At 42.5% G+C, this 17,686-nt stretch overlaps 1 protein-coding gene across 1 annotated transcript; it reads right to left on the minus strand.

Moving 5' to 3' along the window:
- Positions 1 to 1,692: 1,692 nt before the first annotated feature.
- On the minus strand, positions 1,693 to 16,579 carry WNT16 (Wnt family member 16). Its single transcript, XM_064422286.1, has 4 exons — positions 16,135 to 16,579; positions 15,797 to 16,044; positions 13,696 to 13,982; positions 1,693 to 7,157 (listed from the first exon to the last, which is right to left on the minus strand). Exons 1-4 carry the CDS (start codon positions 16,575 to 16,577, stop codon positions 6,693 to 6,695), a joined length of 1,443 nt encoding a protein of 480 aa, XP_064278356.1. The 5' UTR covers positions 16,578 to 16,579; the 3' UTR covers positions 1,693 to 6,692.
- Between the last annotated feature and the right edge of the window lie 1,107 nt (positions 16,580 to 17,686).

Genomic DNA, 17,686 nt, shown 5'->3' on the forward strand with positions numbered 1-17,686 from the left:
CTGTCCTCTTAACAGTGCAATGTTGCTGTGACTATGTAAACTCGGTGAAATATTTCAGATTTTAGTAATACATTAATAAGGAGCTTTAATTTTTTTTATCCTCTGCCTTTTTAATGGCATCATCAATTTTTATTAAAACTATTTGGTTATTCTAATATCAAGTACTCCAAAAATTTATTTTGTAGTCCCCTATCAAAACTGAGTAATGAGCAAAGGAAGACTACATGATGGTGGTTACACTAAATATGCCGTGAAAAGCACAATAGAATTTTTTTTTCTGTCTTTCGGGGATGAACTAAGGTAAATGTGTAAATAGTATGTGAGATATTTAAAAGCAGCTTGGAAGAATTTGTACTTGAAAGTGTTTGCTTTATAGAAGGGACTGGCACATTAAGCAGCAGTATTGTGGCTGAATTTTTCATTTTTTATGGCAGCTTTTGTACTGCTGCTTAACCATTGATTCTCCCTATGGCTGTTCAGCTGCAGTGCCTGGTCATGCAGTGCATGTGTGTAATGGAAGAGCTTCCTCTTTGGGTTCTAACATCAGGAATAAATTTCCCATCACAAAGAGCCTGTTAGAAAGCAGTCTGCCTTCTAGTGAGAGTTGTTTCAGGGTACACATCTGTGCACCTCACTACCTACAGTACTTCTCATGAGCTGAGGCAATCTCTTCTTCAGTGGAATGTCAGAGAGCAGCGTGTCTTGGGTTATGCAGTGTGTGACTTGTAAACTTAACTGACAATGTTTCCTTTATCCTTTTTTTAATGGGAAAAAAGGACCAAGTTTAAGTGGCCTTATTCTTTAGCTTATATCAGCTTCTATCAGAGCTGTGCGAAGACCTTGCTTTCTTTCTAAACTTTTATTTCTTTTAAGTAGGGCCAGCTTGAACTTTTCCTGAAACTAAATTATACCATACTAACTGACCATGTCTATATTCACAAATTTAGGGCTGACACAGAACTGGCTGTAATCTCCTGGAGTTTTGTGTTATGAATTCTGGTATATTCCTCAAAAACTTCAAGCTAGTACTATGGGGCAAAAGCTACAAAGTATTTTTCAGAAACCCACAGTGAGTTTAACAGAGGCATTGGAAATAGTATTATTGTTGATGTTTTCTGAGTCAAATTCTGTGCACTAAAGATTTCAAGCAATATTGAGAATTACCTTGTAAGAAAAATAAATAATCTCTGATACCAGAGTAAGACTGGATTCTGAGTTGTTCTCTATGTTTAACTAGCTTTTTAAATAATGTGGGTTTCCCTCAGTATTAATGTGAAATAGCTACAAATGCACCTGACACAGTGCAACTGCATTTGTTAAATCTTCCAGATTTTCCTGTGTAGGGGAATGTGTTAAAATTGTATGTATTTTTTCGTTGAAGTAAAATCCCCTTTTCTAATTGGTTTGAAATTCTGTTTCATTACTTAAGTCTGTAGTGAAAAACTGTGTAATTCCTGGAATTTTCACAGAAATTCAGTTCTGCTGGTGTATATGCCAGTATTGGTTACACTGCTATCCAGAATAATACCAAAATAATTTTGAAGTTACTCAGCAGGGTTTTAAGAGGAAGAAACCCTATTTGGCTGCGTTAGTAGTTTCCCTGGATTACATTTGTCTTCATTATTATTCTTTGAATGCCAGTGAATGTTTCATCTTTCTTCAAATTAAAAAGTTAAAATTTCCTCTGCAAAATTAAATGGAGAATGTGTGCCTTTATTAGCAATCCAAGTTGAGTAAAGATATCATGATTCTCTTAACCCCTTAAAGTTGTACCTGCAACAAACCTTTTAAACAATATCTTTTAAAACAATGACATGGTAGAATTATTTTTGTTACATCTTAAATAATTTGAGTCTTAAAATTTTGATGGAAATCTTCCTTTTATACCCTAAGCCATGTCCTCAAAGCTGTATGGTATCATATTTAATAAGACATGCCAAATATTTAAAAGTTCTACTGGAGTGGCCATACAAATGGGGTCTCCTTGCTTTTCTCCATCATCATGCTCTATTGACTTGCTGCAAGATCTGGTCCTGCCTTCTCTGCCTTGAGTGAGCAAGTTACAGTATCCTGCTGCTGGGATGAACTCCCTGAAATCAGTGGGACTTCCTGGTAATCTGTCTGCATTTCACTTGAGTTGCCAAGCACAAAGATGACTGTTCTGGCCTCTCTCCAGCTGGGGATAGAAATCAGTTTGAAGGTACAGGTGTGTGAATAACTGTGTGTGACAAAGCTCCAGGATCCATATTTTCCTATATGGAAACATAAGTGATGGGAACATTTGTAGCATCTTGCAGACTTGTTGAGAACAGAGCAGCAAGGGAAGGGAAGAGAAAGGTTGTGAGGTACATCAAAAAGTAGAGCTGTGAGAAGAGAGGGGGAAGGACACAAGGTTTCGGCTTACTCTTCACCAAGGACTACCCAGCTGGGATTCAAGGCACCTGAAGATTACTTCATTGTAAACCACAGCTGTCTACTGCTTTACTAGTGGTGCTTTATGTGGATTAATAGGAGTCCTAAGAAAGAAACTGAAGGGGGCCTCTGTCTTGATGTACCCTCTGGACCTTTCCTAGTGTCTTTTATGATCCAGCTTTTTTTTTTTTTTGCCCCCCTCTGGGAAAAGCAGACCCTTTTACAGCCTTAGTTTCCTGATTGCCACTTTGGAAAAAGCTTTATTTTGCTCAACATGTTTTGCTTTCTAGATGTCTTACTGTGGCACTTAGTTTCCTCAAACATTGAATTGACTGCTAAATGCTTGATGTGTATGTAATGACTCCTGAACTGTTTGGATTTTCTGCAGTCTGAGTGTTTTTCAAGAATAAGTGTATTAATAAAATAAGAGGCCAGCTGAGTAATTTCAAAAGGGGAAATAATACTGCCACCATAAGTGCTGGCTGACTTTCCTGTGTAAAGATGGGAAGGGCTGCAGTGCCTTGCTGACTGACTTGGATCATGGTTAAGGTAGATACTAAGCAAAGGACTTTTTATTGATGAAATCCTCTTCAGTTTTAAAGCTGTAAGGCCATAGCCTAGCCTGAATACAAGGGGCCTGTTTAGGAAAATTGTAGAAACCTGTAAGGCTAGATGGGAACTTTGAGGCTGAAGCAGGAAAGTGTGAGAACAGCTCTTGACCTGTTCAGTGGTATCATAAGATGTCCGTGGCTCCTGATGCTGTACAAGGGATGCAAGGGACCCTGCTTCTCACCCTCTGAGCAACAGGCCAACAGGACACAAACTCCTGAGCTTCAGCCACATCCTGCCCCTGCCTCCCTGGGGGCTGAAAAAGTGAAGAATGGCAGGAGAGAACATGCTCTATTTGTGATGCTTCTTTGCATTTCTGATAATATTAAAGCCACTTTTAGTTCCTCCTTGCTGCCTCTGTAGTTACCCTTTCAAAGTTACAAAGATCCAAGGCATCCTTTGTAGACTCAGGTTAAAACAGATTCCTCAGATATTACTTCCTGTGTTTAACTGTCCATCTAGGTGGCTTGGCTCATGGGCTGTCCCAATCTTCTTACCTGAAAATAATTACTTTTTAGCAAGTTAAAAATGGATGACTCTCCACTTAGGTATCTTTTTACATTCTTCTTTGCCCTATGTTCTCTCCAGAACATGCAAACCAGTTCCTTTAATATTGTATTCCAGTTGCTATAATCTCTAAATCTGTAATCAGATTTAGATTAGACCCTCAAAAAGGTCTGTTCATTAGGGTGTTGTCCATAGCATGATATAGCTACAGGCTCATTCAAAGACATGAAGAAAGGCACTCCATACTGAGGAGGAATCATGACTCCTCTTTGAGCTTGATGGATGGCAGTGGAAGAGAGTTGCTATCTTCTGTGGAACATAGCTTGCAAATGTTTTTTCCTACCAAATGCTACAGCAATCTTCTTTAATTATCCTTTTCAGCCTTGAATGTTTCAGCATTTTTTTTATCAGTACAGAGTCTCAGGTTCCCAGGTCTTTGAATCATCCCATTGAAAAACTTGGTGGATTTCTTGATTTATGTCTTAGTTCTCAGAGATGCCTCAAAAGGACCTAACCCACCACATATATAACCATACCTTGTGTTAAGTTTTGTAGTATATTAGTTAATAAAATGAACATCATCTGTTTATTATCATTTGAAGTATGCAGATATGAAAACTGTTTCAGGGAATTAGAATATATAGGGAGAGAGGTAGGGATCAGCATAGACCACTGTAGTAGTCCAACTACATTGTCCACTGTGTAAAATGCATGGAAATCACTCCATCCTCTGGGAAGTTTCTGATCCCTGGAGGCAGCCAAAGCAGCTGCTTAGTTCTCTTTCTCCTGCTGATCTTGTGATCAATGAACAGAAAAAAAAACCAACGCTAAAACCAAAACAACAAACTACTGAGTTTAAATAATATTTCAAGGTTATTTTAGGTGTCAAAAATTGTACTATCCCAAGTACAGTCTGAGCAGAGAGTATGATACCGTTCTGTCAGGACTTGGTGCTGTTTGTCACCTCCCATCCATGCTGCCAATCTGTCCCGTGGCACAGCCTGAGGAGCCTGTGGGTTTATTTTCACTGCTGAAACAACCTGGGACCACAACTCTCTCTTCAGAGTCTTCCACTGTGATAAGTCCTCCCTGTCCAAGTTTTCACAGAGAAGGTGTTGAAAGCTCCTGTGACAGTGCCTTACTGGCATGCTGAGCACCCTTCCCCACAGACAGCAGATTTTTTTTGTGGTCCCAAGATAATAATTTGGTCAGGCCAATGGAGGAGATGGACTGGCCACATGTGGAGTAAAAGTCCAAATAGCAGATAATGGACTACATTGTTGCTGAACTGATGTTCCTAAGATAATCCACATAAGGCAGTGAAATACCACAACACAGAAGATTTTGTTTCTTTCTTCCTGACTTACACATCCAATAAAGAGTGACAGTTCAGAATCTGGTCACCATCTTTCCTGAGAAAATGACTAATGACTAGGAAATGAATTCTTCAAAGTAACTTTGAAAGCCTCAGCCAAACTGTCCCAAGTTTCTAAAAACTGGCTGTTAGTATGGAAGAAGTTAAGGGATTGCAAACCCTTCCAACTTCCCTGGATTTCTGTGGCAGTACTTACTGCTGGAGCTGGGATTTCAATGTTTGTAAAATGCATTTAAGAGAATAAAAAAGAAAGTATGCAGAATACTAATCAACTGACCATTTAGAAAATCATAGTGTCTTATCAGTGTGTATGAACTGCAATAGTTATAACCACCCTGATGATAAAAAACCCTAACATTTATGCAGTTCTCTGACTAATTTCCCCCAGCATATGCAAACAAAATTCAATTTAAGGCCACTACAATATTAACACATATCTAACCAACAAATCTCAAGGGCTGTAGTCTTATCACATTAGTTGTGGAAACTTTTTACATAACTTGCATAATTTAAATATTTACAAAATATAAACTTTCTTGTCTTATCAAAAATAGTTATTTGCACAATTAAACAACAGTAATCCTTTCACATGATGCTTTTTAAGCCAGGCATTAAATCACTGCATAAAAATAAACAACCTTTCACAGATGTAAAATAAAATTAAGCCAACATATGAAGACAGAGAATGTGTTATCACTAACAGTTTAAATATTTTAGTGGTGTGAGCCAATCCATAAATTATATTGTGCATTGAACTTACTGAGGATGCAACCTAATAAAAAATTCTAGCTGCTGATTCTATAAAGAAAATCTATTTTTAAAAAATCCTTTGCTTTATGGCAGATTCCTTTGGGCTAAATCTCATGTGGTTAATTTTCATAATGATGGTGAACCACCAGTGAGATGGTTGAATGTGGCAGATTATTGCATAGAATTCAAGAGTGGGGTGCCTACCAGCTGACTCACAAAATGTGTGCTCAGATACTCAGAAAATGCCTGCAGAGGGTTTTATTTCCTTCAAACTGCATTTCTGTCCCTTCACAGACCTGTCCCTTGTGGGTTTGAAGGACAACCTGTTAAAAATCCTGAAGTTGCTGTTGGGTGCCTCATTCACATTCACCAAGCTGTGCTCCTGCCTCTCTCCCCTGGGCACAGCTTGGCCCTCCTTTTCCAGGCAGACACTGCTGAGCTCTCTGCAGTCACACACGTTCCTCACTTCCCAATGCTTTTCTGCACATTATGCAGAAGGCAGTTTTCTGAACGGCTGCAAAGCAAATGCTTTGTGGTGAACAGCTGAACTTCCCTATCTTTGTGGGTTTTTCTGAAGTCTGCAGAAATGAACTGTCTAATGGATCCATCTAGTCCCAGTTTTAAAAGCACAGATATAGACTATGTCTAATGTGTTTTACAAACTCTCTTAACTCTTCAGTCTCTGCCTAATGAGATCTTGAGATTTCTCCACTGTGCCTACCCACCACATGGATCTTCAGGACATTATGTCTATTAAATACTTGAAAAGTTTAGCATCTGTCTCTGCTCATGGAATAACACGTTCAAATGTGTCATCAGGAGTCCTTTTTGCTGTTCAAGCTGTCCCTGCATGCAGCCTGATGTTTACTCAGCTGTCCTTTAGTCAAAGCAAGCTTGGACGACCCATTGTCTGGTAGTACCTGTTCCCCCCGCGGCCGATCCCTCTGAAATCCCACACGGTGACAGTGACTGCTGTCCCTGCGGCAGCTGCGTGCACCACACAGGCTGGCTGGTTTGGCCACCTTTCCTGTCCTTCACCTCACTTGCAAGTGTGCACGTCGGTCATGGTCTCGCACCTCCTGCAGCGCACGTAGCAGCACCAGACGAACTTGCACTCGCAGCGCTCCACGTGCCTGACGACGTGCGTGTTGTACCCGCGCCCGCAGCACAGCAGGTTACAGCCCTCGGCTCCCTGCGACGTGCGGTTACATTCTCTTCCCTGCGTTCCAGGGATCCCCAGCTTTTGGTCTTCAACACAGTAATTGGGCGATTTGTTCACATACAGCAGGTCCTCTTTACCAATTGGTATTTTCCTCTGGCTTTTCTCTTTCCTGCGTAGCTTTTTTTTCAGTCTGTCTGATATTTGTATGCTGTTTTCATACTTATCCTTTAAAAACCGGCCAATCTTTTCAAAGGATGACATGGTTTTCCAGCAAGTTTTCACAGCACAGGACCCAGAAACACCATGACAACGGCAATCCACAGACATCAGCTTTGCTACAGCCTGAAAGCAAAGGGAGAACAATATTTGGATGTGGTTTTTCATTCATCACGAATGCTGCCTGACATCAGTAGCACAGAGGTCTCAAAGTATTTAATATTACAGCTGCCACTGCCATTTCTGCAACAGGGAAGTCAGAGCATGTGTTAGGAACCAGGCTTCCAGTCCTGGACCCCCAATATGAGAGGCATGATCTTCAGACTTGCTCTTCATTTGCAGTTTGCAATGGCCATAATGTAGCAATATTGATCACAACAGTGAAAGCTGTGATTTCTGGATGGCTTTTTATTCTAGAGGATCCTAAATACCTCAATGACATGTCCTGGGTTGCTCCTCCTACTGCTGGAATGCAAAAGGCTCTTATGGGCAAAAGGGTCTAGTGGGGAACAGCAGAAGGAGAAAGCAAGGATAGGGCAGGTCATGGCACCTTCCAATTTTGGAAGACATTGGGGAAGTAAGTGTCCAGTTATGTTGTGTTTTAAGGGTACTCTATAGGTACCATGAAGACCACTAAACATTCACAACCCTGTTTGTAACTAAGGCCACAGGAATGGCTGAAGTCACACAACAGTGCCTGGGCAACCAGTGTGGCTCAGCACCCAAAGCAGCACAGGAGGAGGCACCTCAGGGCAAACTGTTGGAAGAGCAGGAAGATGGCCACATCTCCAAGCTTCACAGAAAGTCTGTCAAAAGACCCACCATGGCTTAGCAGAGGTGTCTTCAGCTCAGGTAATCTGCAGTAAATCTCAGGTGCTTCTCACTTATAGTCTTAAACCCTGCTCTTTTAATTTAGACCTAACTAGTTCTAGTATGAGTTCCTAGTGTTTCCACTTTCATAATGGCTCTTTTTATGACAAATAGGTAGTTGCATTCATATTACTTTTATAACTGTCAATGTTTTAGCAAGGTTTCCACAGTTATTGCCAACACTTAAATTGAGTTCTTGCCATCAAGTAAATACTTAAATATGTAGATGAGTTACTTTTCCATGCCCATGCAGACGCAAGGGCTGGGCTGAACAGTAACTGACCAACAATGGGAATCTGAAGCCTGTGTTAAGCTTTTTGTAACATGTTAACAGTTTTGGCTCGGTTTATAGGCTATCAAGCCTCAAATAACTGGAATCGGTAAACAAGCAGTAACTTTCTTTATCTCATATCTTTATCTTGAGTATGACTCAAACACTCAGGAGACAATCAATACAATACTTTCTTGTCTAACATCTAATAGTAATAGAATAAAATCATACAATTAGTCTTGTGACAACCCTCACATTGAGGGTTAGAAACTCACATTAGAGTTTGAAAAAGGCACTGAAAACTCACACATGTACAGATGTAGTACCAGATAGCATAATTTTTGGTTTGTTTTCCATCTGCATTAACATACCTTCTGGAGCCATCCTGTAGACTCACAAGAGCCATTGGTTAGTAGTGTGGAAAGCCCATTTTACTAACCTTTCCCTCCATATTTAATTTCCGCAATCAAAGCAAATGGGACAGTAAGTGTGGATTTTAAAATAATTAAATAGTAAATTTAAAATAGTAAGTTTGTCTTGAAATTCCTCATGCATCAAGGCCATTGCATATTGAAATGAATCCTCTTTGAAGGAACTGCTTTTACCAAAACATGGGGGAAAAAGAGAAATCAACATCCCAACTACATGTTTATTAAATTTCATCCTCATCCTTTGCTCATCCTCAGCCTCCACACATACTATATACTAGCTACTGGCAGTCTATGTCTTCCTGAAACTGAATTAAAAAAGACAAGAAAAATCTAACATCCTCCTCTGGTTGCCCCTGAGAAAGTAGTTTCATTTGTTCCAGTTCCTAAGTCTTCGTTCTGCAGTGAGACCTGATACCTGCAATCCTACCAAGCCCCACTGGCCTCTGCAGGACCAGAAAAAAACTCGAGTACCAGACTCCATATAGGTAGCTCAGGCAGCACAAATGCCATCCTCAAAATTCCAAAACCAGTCAAGGCATGCAGCAAATCAAATGAGCTACTTCTATTCTATGTGCTAAACTGGGACTTTTCATCATACCAGTGACTGTGGTCACTGAAGTTTGGGATGAGTCCAGCATGGTTACTCCATTGCATTGAGGCCCCCTGGCACATTCTGCCCCAAAGGTGTTGACTCAGTCTTGAGCTGGCATTTGCATAAAACTCTATAAACATTTTTTAAAAATCCACATGACCAAAGTGTTTGCTTGGAGTCACATCTTTGGTGAATAAACAGGAACAATTTGTAGGTGGAGGTTACTGTGGAAGCCAAATATGCAAGACATTCACAAGAAACATTATCAAGAAAGAACAGGCATATGCCCTGACCTAGAACAGCCATTAGCCTTTGCAAACTAAACCTGGCAAAGAGGTACTCCTGTACAGGAAATACTTCCACGTGCTGTGGGGGCTGCTTTTGCAATTGGAGATTTTTCTGCTCTACTGGAAGAAATAAGAATATTGCAACAAGTAAACTCTCACCCATAAGCACACACAGACTCTTTTAGTGGCAAATCAACTGCTAGTTAATACTGGTAGATACTTACCATCTCCTCTACACAGACTAGTTTCTCTTTAATAGACAGACTTGACCTTGCTCATGTCTCAAGGATCTGTCAACAATGAAATCACTGCGTAGTCAGAATATGATTCATTAAGATGTAAGAGTGGTTGAGGCAAATGAGAATTTAAAATACAAGGACAAAAAGTCTGTCAGAAGACAGATAACCTAATAAAATGTGAATATCAAATACAATATCAAAAGATAAATTTTACACACAACTTAAAAATAGAGAGGATTTAATAGCATTTTTCCAGTTTTGAATGATGTTATTTTTGTCAAGTTACTAGAATTTAAAGGTAGTTTTAAATCATATTGTGCTACTAGATTTGTAAGGTTACAGATGTAATCCTCATTTTAGCTGCAGTACAATAAGGTACTTACTGAGGGCAGAAGGATCCAGAAATTGTCAGAGGAAGCTCTGGACATGCCTGCTAGGTGCTGAGGGCCATGTGGGCAAGCAGCCCAGCAGATGACACTCAGAGTCTTTCTCTGAGGATGAATTAAACAAAAGTAGAGGAAGACAGAGTTTCGAAACAGGAGCAGAAACTGATGTTGAACTCTTAGACTGATATCAGAATATAAAAATGCAGCATTCATTAGCAGTGTATGAATGAGCAGATGAATGAAAGAAATACAAATGTAATTCAGTGTTTTGCTTCCCAGCTGCTAGAATGGGCAAATTTTAAGCCTGGACTCCAATATACTCTAAGTTGCCAGCACAGGGAGGTGACATTTTGCTTTGCCTAATCACAGAACATGCTGCTGCATCTCAGTCTGTTATGTGAACTTCAATGAAAAAGTTCCCATAATTGAACACATGGCAAAATTTAGGGATTAGGCATCTTCTGATGGTGCAAGCAAACCTAAGATTGTACCTATAGAGCTAACATGGCCTTCAGGTGGGACACAGCTGCAGCACACACCTGTGTCTCAGCAGTGCGCAGTGACTGCAGAGTTACTGGGACCATGACCTCCAGACTGACTACACAACCAGTGTTCCGTTTCACATTTTAGGTTCATATGGTGAATCTGTTCAGTTATTCATGAAATAGTGACAGGATTCTCCGTATGAAACAAAAATCCATGGAGAGCTTTAGAGGAGCACTGTTACAGAGACCTAGCGGATGGATGTGTCATTCTGAGCAAGCCAGGACAGGCTTTCTTAGGTGGGTTATGGAACTGACTGATAGCTTGTGAGAAATGAGCGGTGTGGTGACTGAGCTGGGTCCACCAGCATTGTGGTCAGCCACAAGCCCATCTGAGCAGTTCCTCCTGCCCCTACTGCCACTCAATCTTGGTGGTACAACACGCACAACAAAAGCGCAGGCTCAAGTGATAGACAGGCATGAACACTGCTCTTTTTAAAATTAAACCTGAGAGAAAGATCACTTTTAAACCACCTTCCTTTCACTGACCCAGTGCAATTAATAGAGGGAGCAGCACAAGGTGGAATGTGGCTGGAACAGACAGATGGGGAAGAAAGCAGAGACTGATTTGCAGCAAGGAGTGTCAGTGGAATCACAGTTTGCATACTCTAATGCCAGTTAATGCTTAACATGTCCAAGTTAAGCTTTCTGTTTGCAGGCATTGCTCTCAGCTGTGAGACAAGGACTGCCAGTACTTGTTTTGTCACAGGAACCAATGCCTGCAATCAAATGTCCCAATTTCTTCATGATTATTCATGAAGACAAGCACATGTCCTCCCAGAGATGCATCACTTAAGAACAGTTCCAAACTTGGTGAGTCTCTTATCAATCTACAAGTATCAGTAAAAACAAACTCTCCAAACAAGTCCCTCATCAAATAAATTTCAACAAGTGGAAGAGTGAGCAGAATTTTTCCAGCAGTAAAATAATAGTAATACAATGATAATGAACCCATAGTCCCTGACTCCCCACATCCTTTTGTATAAGGAGCAGAAGAGCCCAACTCACATATGCACACCTAAGCACAATGAAAATTGCTGTGCTAAAGGATGATGAATGTTTATCTTGTAGCAGAATAAGGATGCAATAAAGGATGATGAATGTTTATCTTGTAGCAGAACAAGGATGCAATCTGAACCTTCTGAGAGTCGGATTACTGGACAACTCAAAAGACACACAGTTTAAAAAGTTTTATATGTTGATATGATAACTATGAGATGTGGAAGTATAAATATTTTGTACTGAAATAGGAGAGAAACATGAGAATTCTGCACATACCAGTTCTGTTACTAACTCCAAACACTCACAGAAGTACTGTCCCTGGAAGACTGCTTTTGCAAGACACCAAACCAGGAACATGAGAGTATTTATTAGAAAAGGCCATAAGATATCAAAACATCCTTCTTGTAAGCCCCAAAACATGAAGGTCAACATTTTCCAGCAACTCCTAGTTAAGATTTGAAAATACAAAAAGGAAGAGTTATGTTAAACTTCAGATAATATTGCTGCTAGAAATCCTAAGTACCAACAATAAATATTCTTTTTCATTCTGGATAGTGATCAAAATATTTGCTTCATCCTACATTTTGCCATTAAATTACAAAATATTCATGCATGGAAGCTGACTATATATATTTCTTCCTTAACTATCTCACTCTGCAAACATGATAAACAACTCTTTGCTCTTTCCTTAAGGAAATAACCATTTAATCTTCTGTTATTAACATCTCCTACAACAAGATACCAACCACTTTCCTTGCAGATGATTTAGCTGACTGACATCTAATTAAACTCATAGTAACTGCTCTCAGCTTTTACTTAGGTTTAAAGTTTGCTTCAACTACTTCAGTTACAAAAACTGTCACCTGGAATCATGGAGTGGTTTCAGTTGGAAGGAACTGGAAAGATTTTCTGCTTTTCCAACTACATAGCTTAAATGAAATAACACTTATTACCTGTAAAAATTACTTCAAATTAAAGTAATTTTCAATTATATCACCATGGCTCTTAGGATGGCTTACTATGGCTATTCCTTGTCTATGGCAGATAGGAAAGTTGATTACAGTAAAACCCACTGATGCTGCTTCCAGCTACAGGAAATTTGAGAGTCACAATGGAGTCCATCAATATGTGTAGTCAAAACCAGAGGTTTTCCCTTTCTTTTTTCCCCCCTTTTGTTAAAGCTGTGTCACTGAGCAGAACAGATTTAAAGTATTATGGGCCCAGAGAGAGCCATTAAGGATGAAATCTCCAAGGTAAAGCAAATAAAGTAATTTTAAAGGAAAAATGACACAAATCTCTGCTATTCCAGATGAAAGCTCCAAGCACTAGATAATAGGCTCACATCCCCCTGTATAGGCTATTGCTGTCCCCATTTTATTGCTGTCCCTCTGCAGGACAGGAAGGAGAATCCAATGTCACACACCCAAACACACAGTTTTCCTCTGCAACCCTGGGTTGGAAGTTCTTTGGACTGAAAAAAGCCACCCAAAATCAGTCTCCTTTCACTTCTTTGATACATGTCCTAACCAACGAGCTACTTTGAAGGTGTCATTTCTACCCCATGTTTTTAGAGAAAATATTAACTCTTGATTTCCCCTCTGAACAATGTTTAACTTGCACTCTCAGGTATGGACTGCAGACTGCAAGATGAGTAATGAGGCCTTGTGTCCAGCTGGCCTTCTCATTCAGTATTAGAGACAATTATAAATGCAGGTCATGATAATAACAGAATAATCAGTGACAAAAATAATATCATATTATGATGATAACAGGACTATTTCAAGTTTGTAACTGAATATCAAATATCTAATTAAGGTAAATTTACTATTTAGCACTGCAGATCTATTACTTATTTTGTGGATCTTATTTTAACATACTGAAATTAGTTGGTAAAACCAGCTCTGATTGTGAGTTTGTACATGTTTATTTGGTGATGTTACTGGTGTTCTTGCCACTGGTCCCACGAATACCTGCAGCCAAGGCCCCGCCTCCATTGGCTGATGTCATTTTGTCAATGAAGGTGATGGAGCTGAATGACACCCACCTGCCTCCCAGCCTCGTTGTTGTGCAGGTTCATCGCCACCAGCCCGCTCCCGCTCTTGCCTGTTGCGTTCCTGAAAGGCACGTCCAGGAACTTTCTGCTGAAGGCCATTCCGTAGTGGATATCGTCAGAGCAGCCGCCCCAGTGCCAGCCCTCGCTGGCCGAGCCGCCGTGCCGCAGGGTGACATCGCAGGAGCACTCGGTCACGTTCCCCGCGCTGCACGAGCGTGTCACCGAGTGCACGAGCCCCGCCGCCGTCACCGCCGCGATGAACGCCGTCTCCTTGGTGCCTGCACAGCAAACGTTATCCATAATCACCTCCTGGCTGGACTACACAATGATTGTTAAGAGGGAACAGTTACAAGTTTAACGTCATCACAGCTTGGCCCGTAGTGTGAACTTGTCCAAAGCAGTGGATGTTCATACCCCAACACGACTTCAGGGCATGGCCTCTTCCTACAGCCATGCTATTAATGACACTGTTTCTCACTACTGGTACCATGCAATTTTTGGTAACTTCTTTCTAAATCTGATTAGGAATTTTATTTGCCACAGAAATTTTCAAGCCAAATAATAAATAAAGAATCAAACTCCAAACTAACCACATTCCAAACCACTCACTCTCCACTCCGCTTTTCACTATTCAGGTTGATTTGAAGAAGAAAAGGTCAGTCTAAATCCCAGAGAATCTGTCATGATCCCAGGTTCCTTTGGTACAGGGCCAAAACTTACCTCATGCTAAATTTAGCAAACATTGATGTTCTTCTAATTCACAAAGGTTTCAAAGAGTCCCGAAAGTCTTAAACGAGGCAGAAATCAGCACAAAGATATTTAGGCCATGTGGTTTTCCTAGAACAAGCTGGCCATGGGAGAGAGCAGCATGAAAGGCCTTTACTTGTTAGACTGGCTTCTTATTCCTGTCCCATTCTCTGAAGCTTCTGGCACAATGTGGCACCCAGCCACATTTAACACATTACTGTGTTAAGTAAGGCATACTCTAAGCAAATTGAATATCATTGAGTGGTCAATACATGTAGTTGAAATTTTACTGAAATGGGCCAATTTTCACTGTTGTGAAAATTATTTATTTCCAGTCTCCAATATTTCTGCTCATGGGCAGGAATATTGCAGTTTGTTTCTCCTGTTTGTATCAGTCTGTGGTTCCAGTGCCATCATAAAAAGTTTCCACAGTGCACACTAGTGAAGCTTTGTGGGTGAACAGTGGCACTCATTTGTGGGTCTTCAGGAACAGTCCTTCCTGTTGAACAGAAGGACTAACACACATATGGCTCCATTTTATTTTTTTACCCTTTCCTTTTTGGAATATGAACCACTTTTTATTCGTCAATTTATGTTTTCATTATTAAAACTTAGGAGTTTTACACTGCTTTAGTACAAAGTGAAGATTGCATGAACACAAAGTGAAGTACCAGGATACTAAAAATCACATCCATCACACAATCAGTGACCAGGGAGCTATAAAAAAAAAAAAAAAAAAAAAAAAAGTTGCAGAATCCTTGCAACTTGCAGGAAAGCTTTGGTGCAACATTTGATACAAAAAACTCATCCTTGTTCCAGTGGAAATTCCAGCAATGTCGTAATTATTTTATGCAAAAAAAAAGCACCTTTGGTTTCACTGTGCTGATAAATATCACATAACTGAGCAAATATTATATATTTTAAACCATTTCACATTGTATTTAGTGCCCTGATTAGACATATTTACCTGCAAGTGACCTTCCTGAAATAATATGTCATAAGCCCACTTATTTAGTAACTACAACACAAGGGGATAAACCCAACATAAGTCTAAGAGTATTTCCATATAGTTGAGTGGATCTACCTACGGGCAGTGTCATCCACGGACCTACTACACGAAAATTACAAGAAGCAACAACAGCGTTGCAAAGACAAGGGCAGGTTTGGTGCGCTCGGTGCATTTCATGTGCCTGCGGTACCTCCCGGGTCGGCGGCGGGGACCGCCCCGGCTCTGCCCACGGGAAGCACGGACGGTCCCCGCGGGGCTCCTGGCCGCGCACACCCCTTGCCCCGGGGCAGCCCCGGGCCCCGCCGTGCGGGCAGCGGCCCCGGGGCGCTCACTCACCGCTGCTGAGCTGCTGCCCGAAGGCGGCGGGGCCGGCGGCGCCGCGGCGGGCGGCGGGCGGCGAGCGGCAGTCCCAGCGCTCGTGTCGGAACTGGCTGCGGCACTCCTGGAGGCCCAGGCGCGCTCCCTCCCGGATCGCGGGCATCAGCTCCGGCTTCTGCTCGCACAGGTCCTGCTGCCGGCGGCTCAGCGGAGGGCTGGCGCAGCCCGGCTTCTCGGGCCCGCCGGCGGCGGCGATGCCCAGCCACCTGCGGAGGCAGCCGCCCGTCAGCGCCGGGCCCCACGGACACGAGGGGACGGGCTCCGGCAGCGCTCCCACCCCGACCCCCGCTACTCACATCCAGGTGCTGCCGGCGGCGGGGCAGAGGGCGAGCAGCAGCGCTGCCCGCAGCAGGCACGGTCCGAGCGGAGCCCCGCGCCCCATGGCAGCCGCATCCAGCCCCGCCGCGCTGCCCGCGGGGAGCTGCAGCCAGGGCACCCCCTGCTCGGGTTTCTGCCCCTGCAGGGACAGGGCACAGCTGGCGCGGCGAGCCCGCGCCGTCGGACGGCTCTCCTGGGGAGGCTGGGCTGGCAGGGAGGGCGGCAGGAGGGCACGCATCGGGAACGCTCGGTTCCCGTCAAGGTGAGAAAGTTGGGATTGATGTTTTCCCCGGCTCCTTCCCCGGCGGTGCCTCCCCGCCCGTGCATTGGCCGCCCGGGGGCCGGGGCGGGCCGGGGCGGGCCGGGCGGGGGCGCGGGGGGGGCTCCGCTGCACGAAGCACGGCCCCGCACGGCCCCGCATGGCTCCGCACGGCCCCGCATGGCTCCGCACGGCCCCGCACGGCCGCGCCTCTGCGGTGCTGCCCATTGGGCTGTGAGGCGCCCAGAGCGGCTGCGAGGGGTCTAGCGGGGTCCGGGCGCGGCAGAGCGGAACTGAGGGCAAAGGCACCCGTAGGTCTGCAGTGATTTAATCCACAGAAATGAGAGAGATGTTGATACATCATAACATTCCCTACACTTTTTATTCCAATTTTCTAATTCTTTAGCAGTGTTAACGAGTCAGCATCAGTATTCATTCGGATAACATTTGTTCATTCCTGTTAACTTCAGTGAGAGTCTTATCAACCGCTGCCTCGATTGCTAGTCCTTAGTTACACATTAAAAGCCAATGAGTCAGCTAGCACCTGATGGAGAGCTGGTGTTGGCGCTCTGGACTTTCAAGTCCTCTTTGATCACAATATATTGCTGCTTCCTTCTGTGTAAGCAAAACACCTGCACTAAAAATAATCTGGATAAAATGACAGATCTGTAAAACTTTGATTTGACACAGTTGTAAATTAGTGAAATAGCTCTTGTGAACTGACAATAGCTCCAAGTGAAGAACACAATAAATCATCTCAATGACAAATGAACATTTTTATGAGTACAACATCTTGGGAAATAATCACGTAGATGTGCTGTTTTCCCTTGCCTTTTTCTCCCATGAACGTGCAGAGATGTTTTAAGAGCACAGTCTGTGGTCTATTCAGATCTAGAAAATGATGCCTCCTTCCCACTTCATGCTTACATATTTGCTCTCAAAGCGTCTCCAAAGCATCATCAGCTCTGGGCAGATTGCTAATGACCCCACTAGTTATTTAAACCTTTCAATATAACTTAGTTTCTCTGTTCTGAATTTTAGTCTAGAGAACATCTGCTTGTGGTTGCAGAGGAACTTAGACCTGAGTGAGGGACATTGGAAAACAGGGAACCAGCCATGAAACAGGCCTGAACCAGCCAAAATGCGTGGGCTGTGTCAGAGAATTATCTAATTATTCCAGGACACATGGTTCATTTTATCCTCTTTGCTGCTTCCTGGCTCCATCTTCTAAAGTTAATTCAGAGCCTTGGTCTAGCGGACGTGGATTCCTT

The sequence above is a fragment of the Passer domesticus genome, chromosome 5, assembly GCF_036417665.1.
Source record: "Passer domesticus isolate bPasDom1 chromosome 5, bPasDom1.hap1, whole genome shotgun sequence".
NCBI classification, from domain to species: domain Eukaryota; kingdom Metazoa; phylum Chordata; class Aves; order Passeriformes; family Passeridae; genus Passer; species Passer domesticus.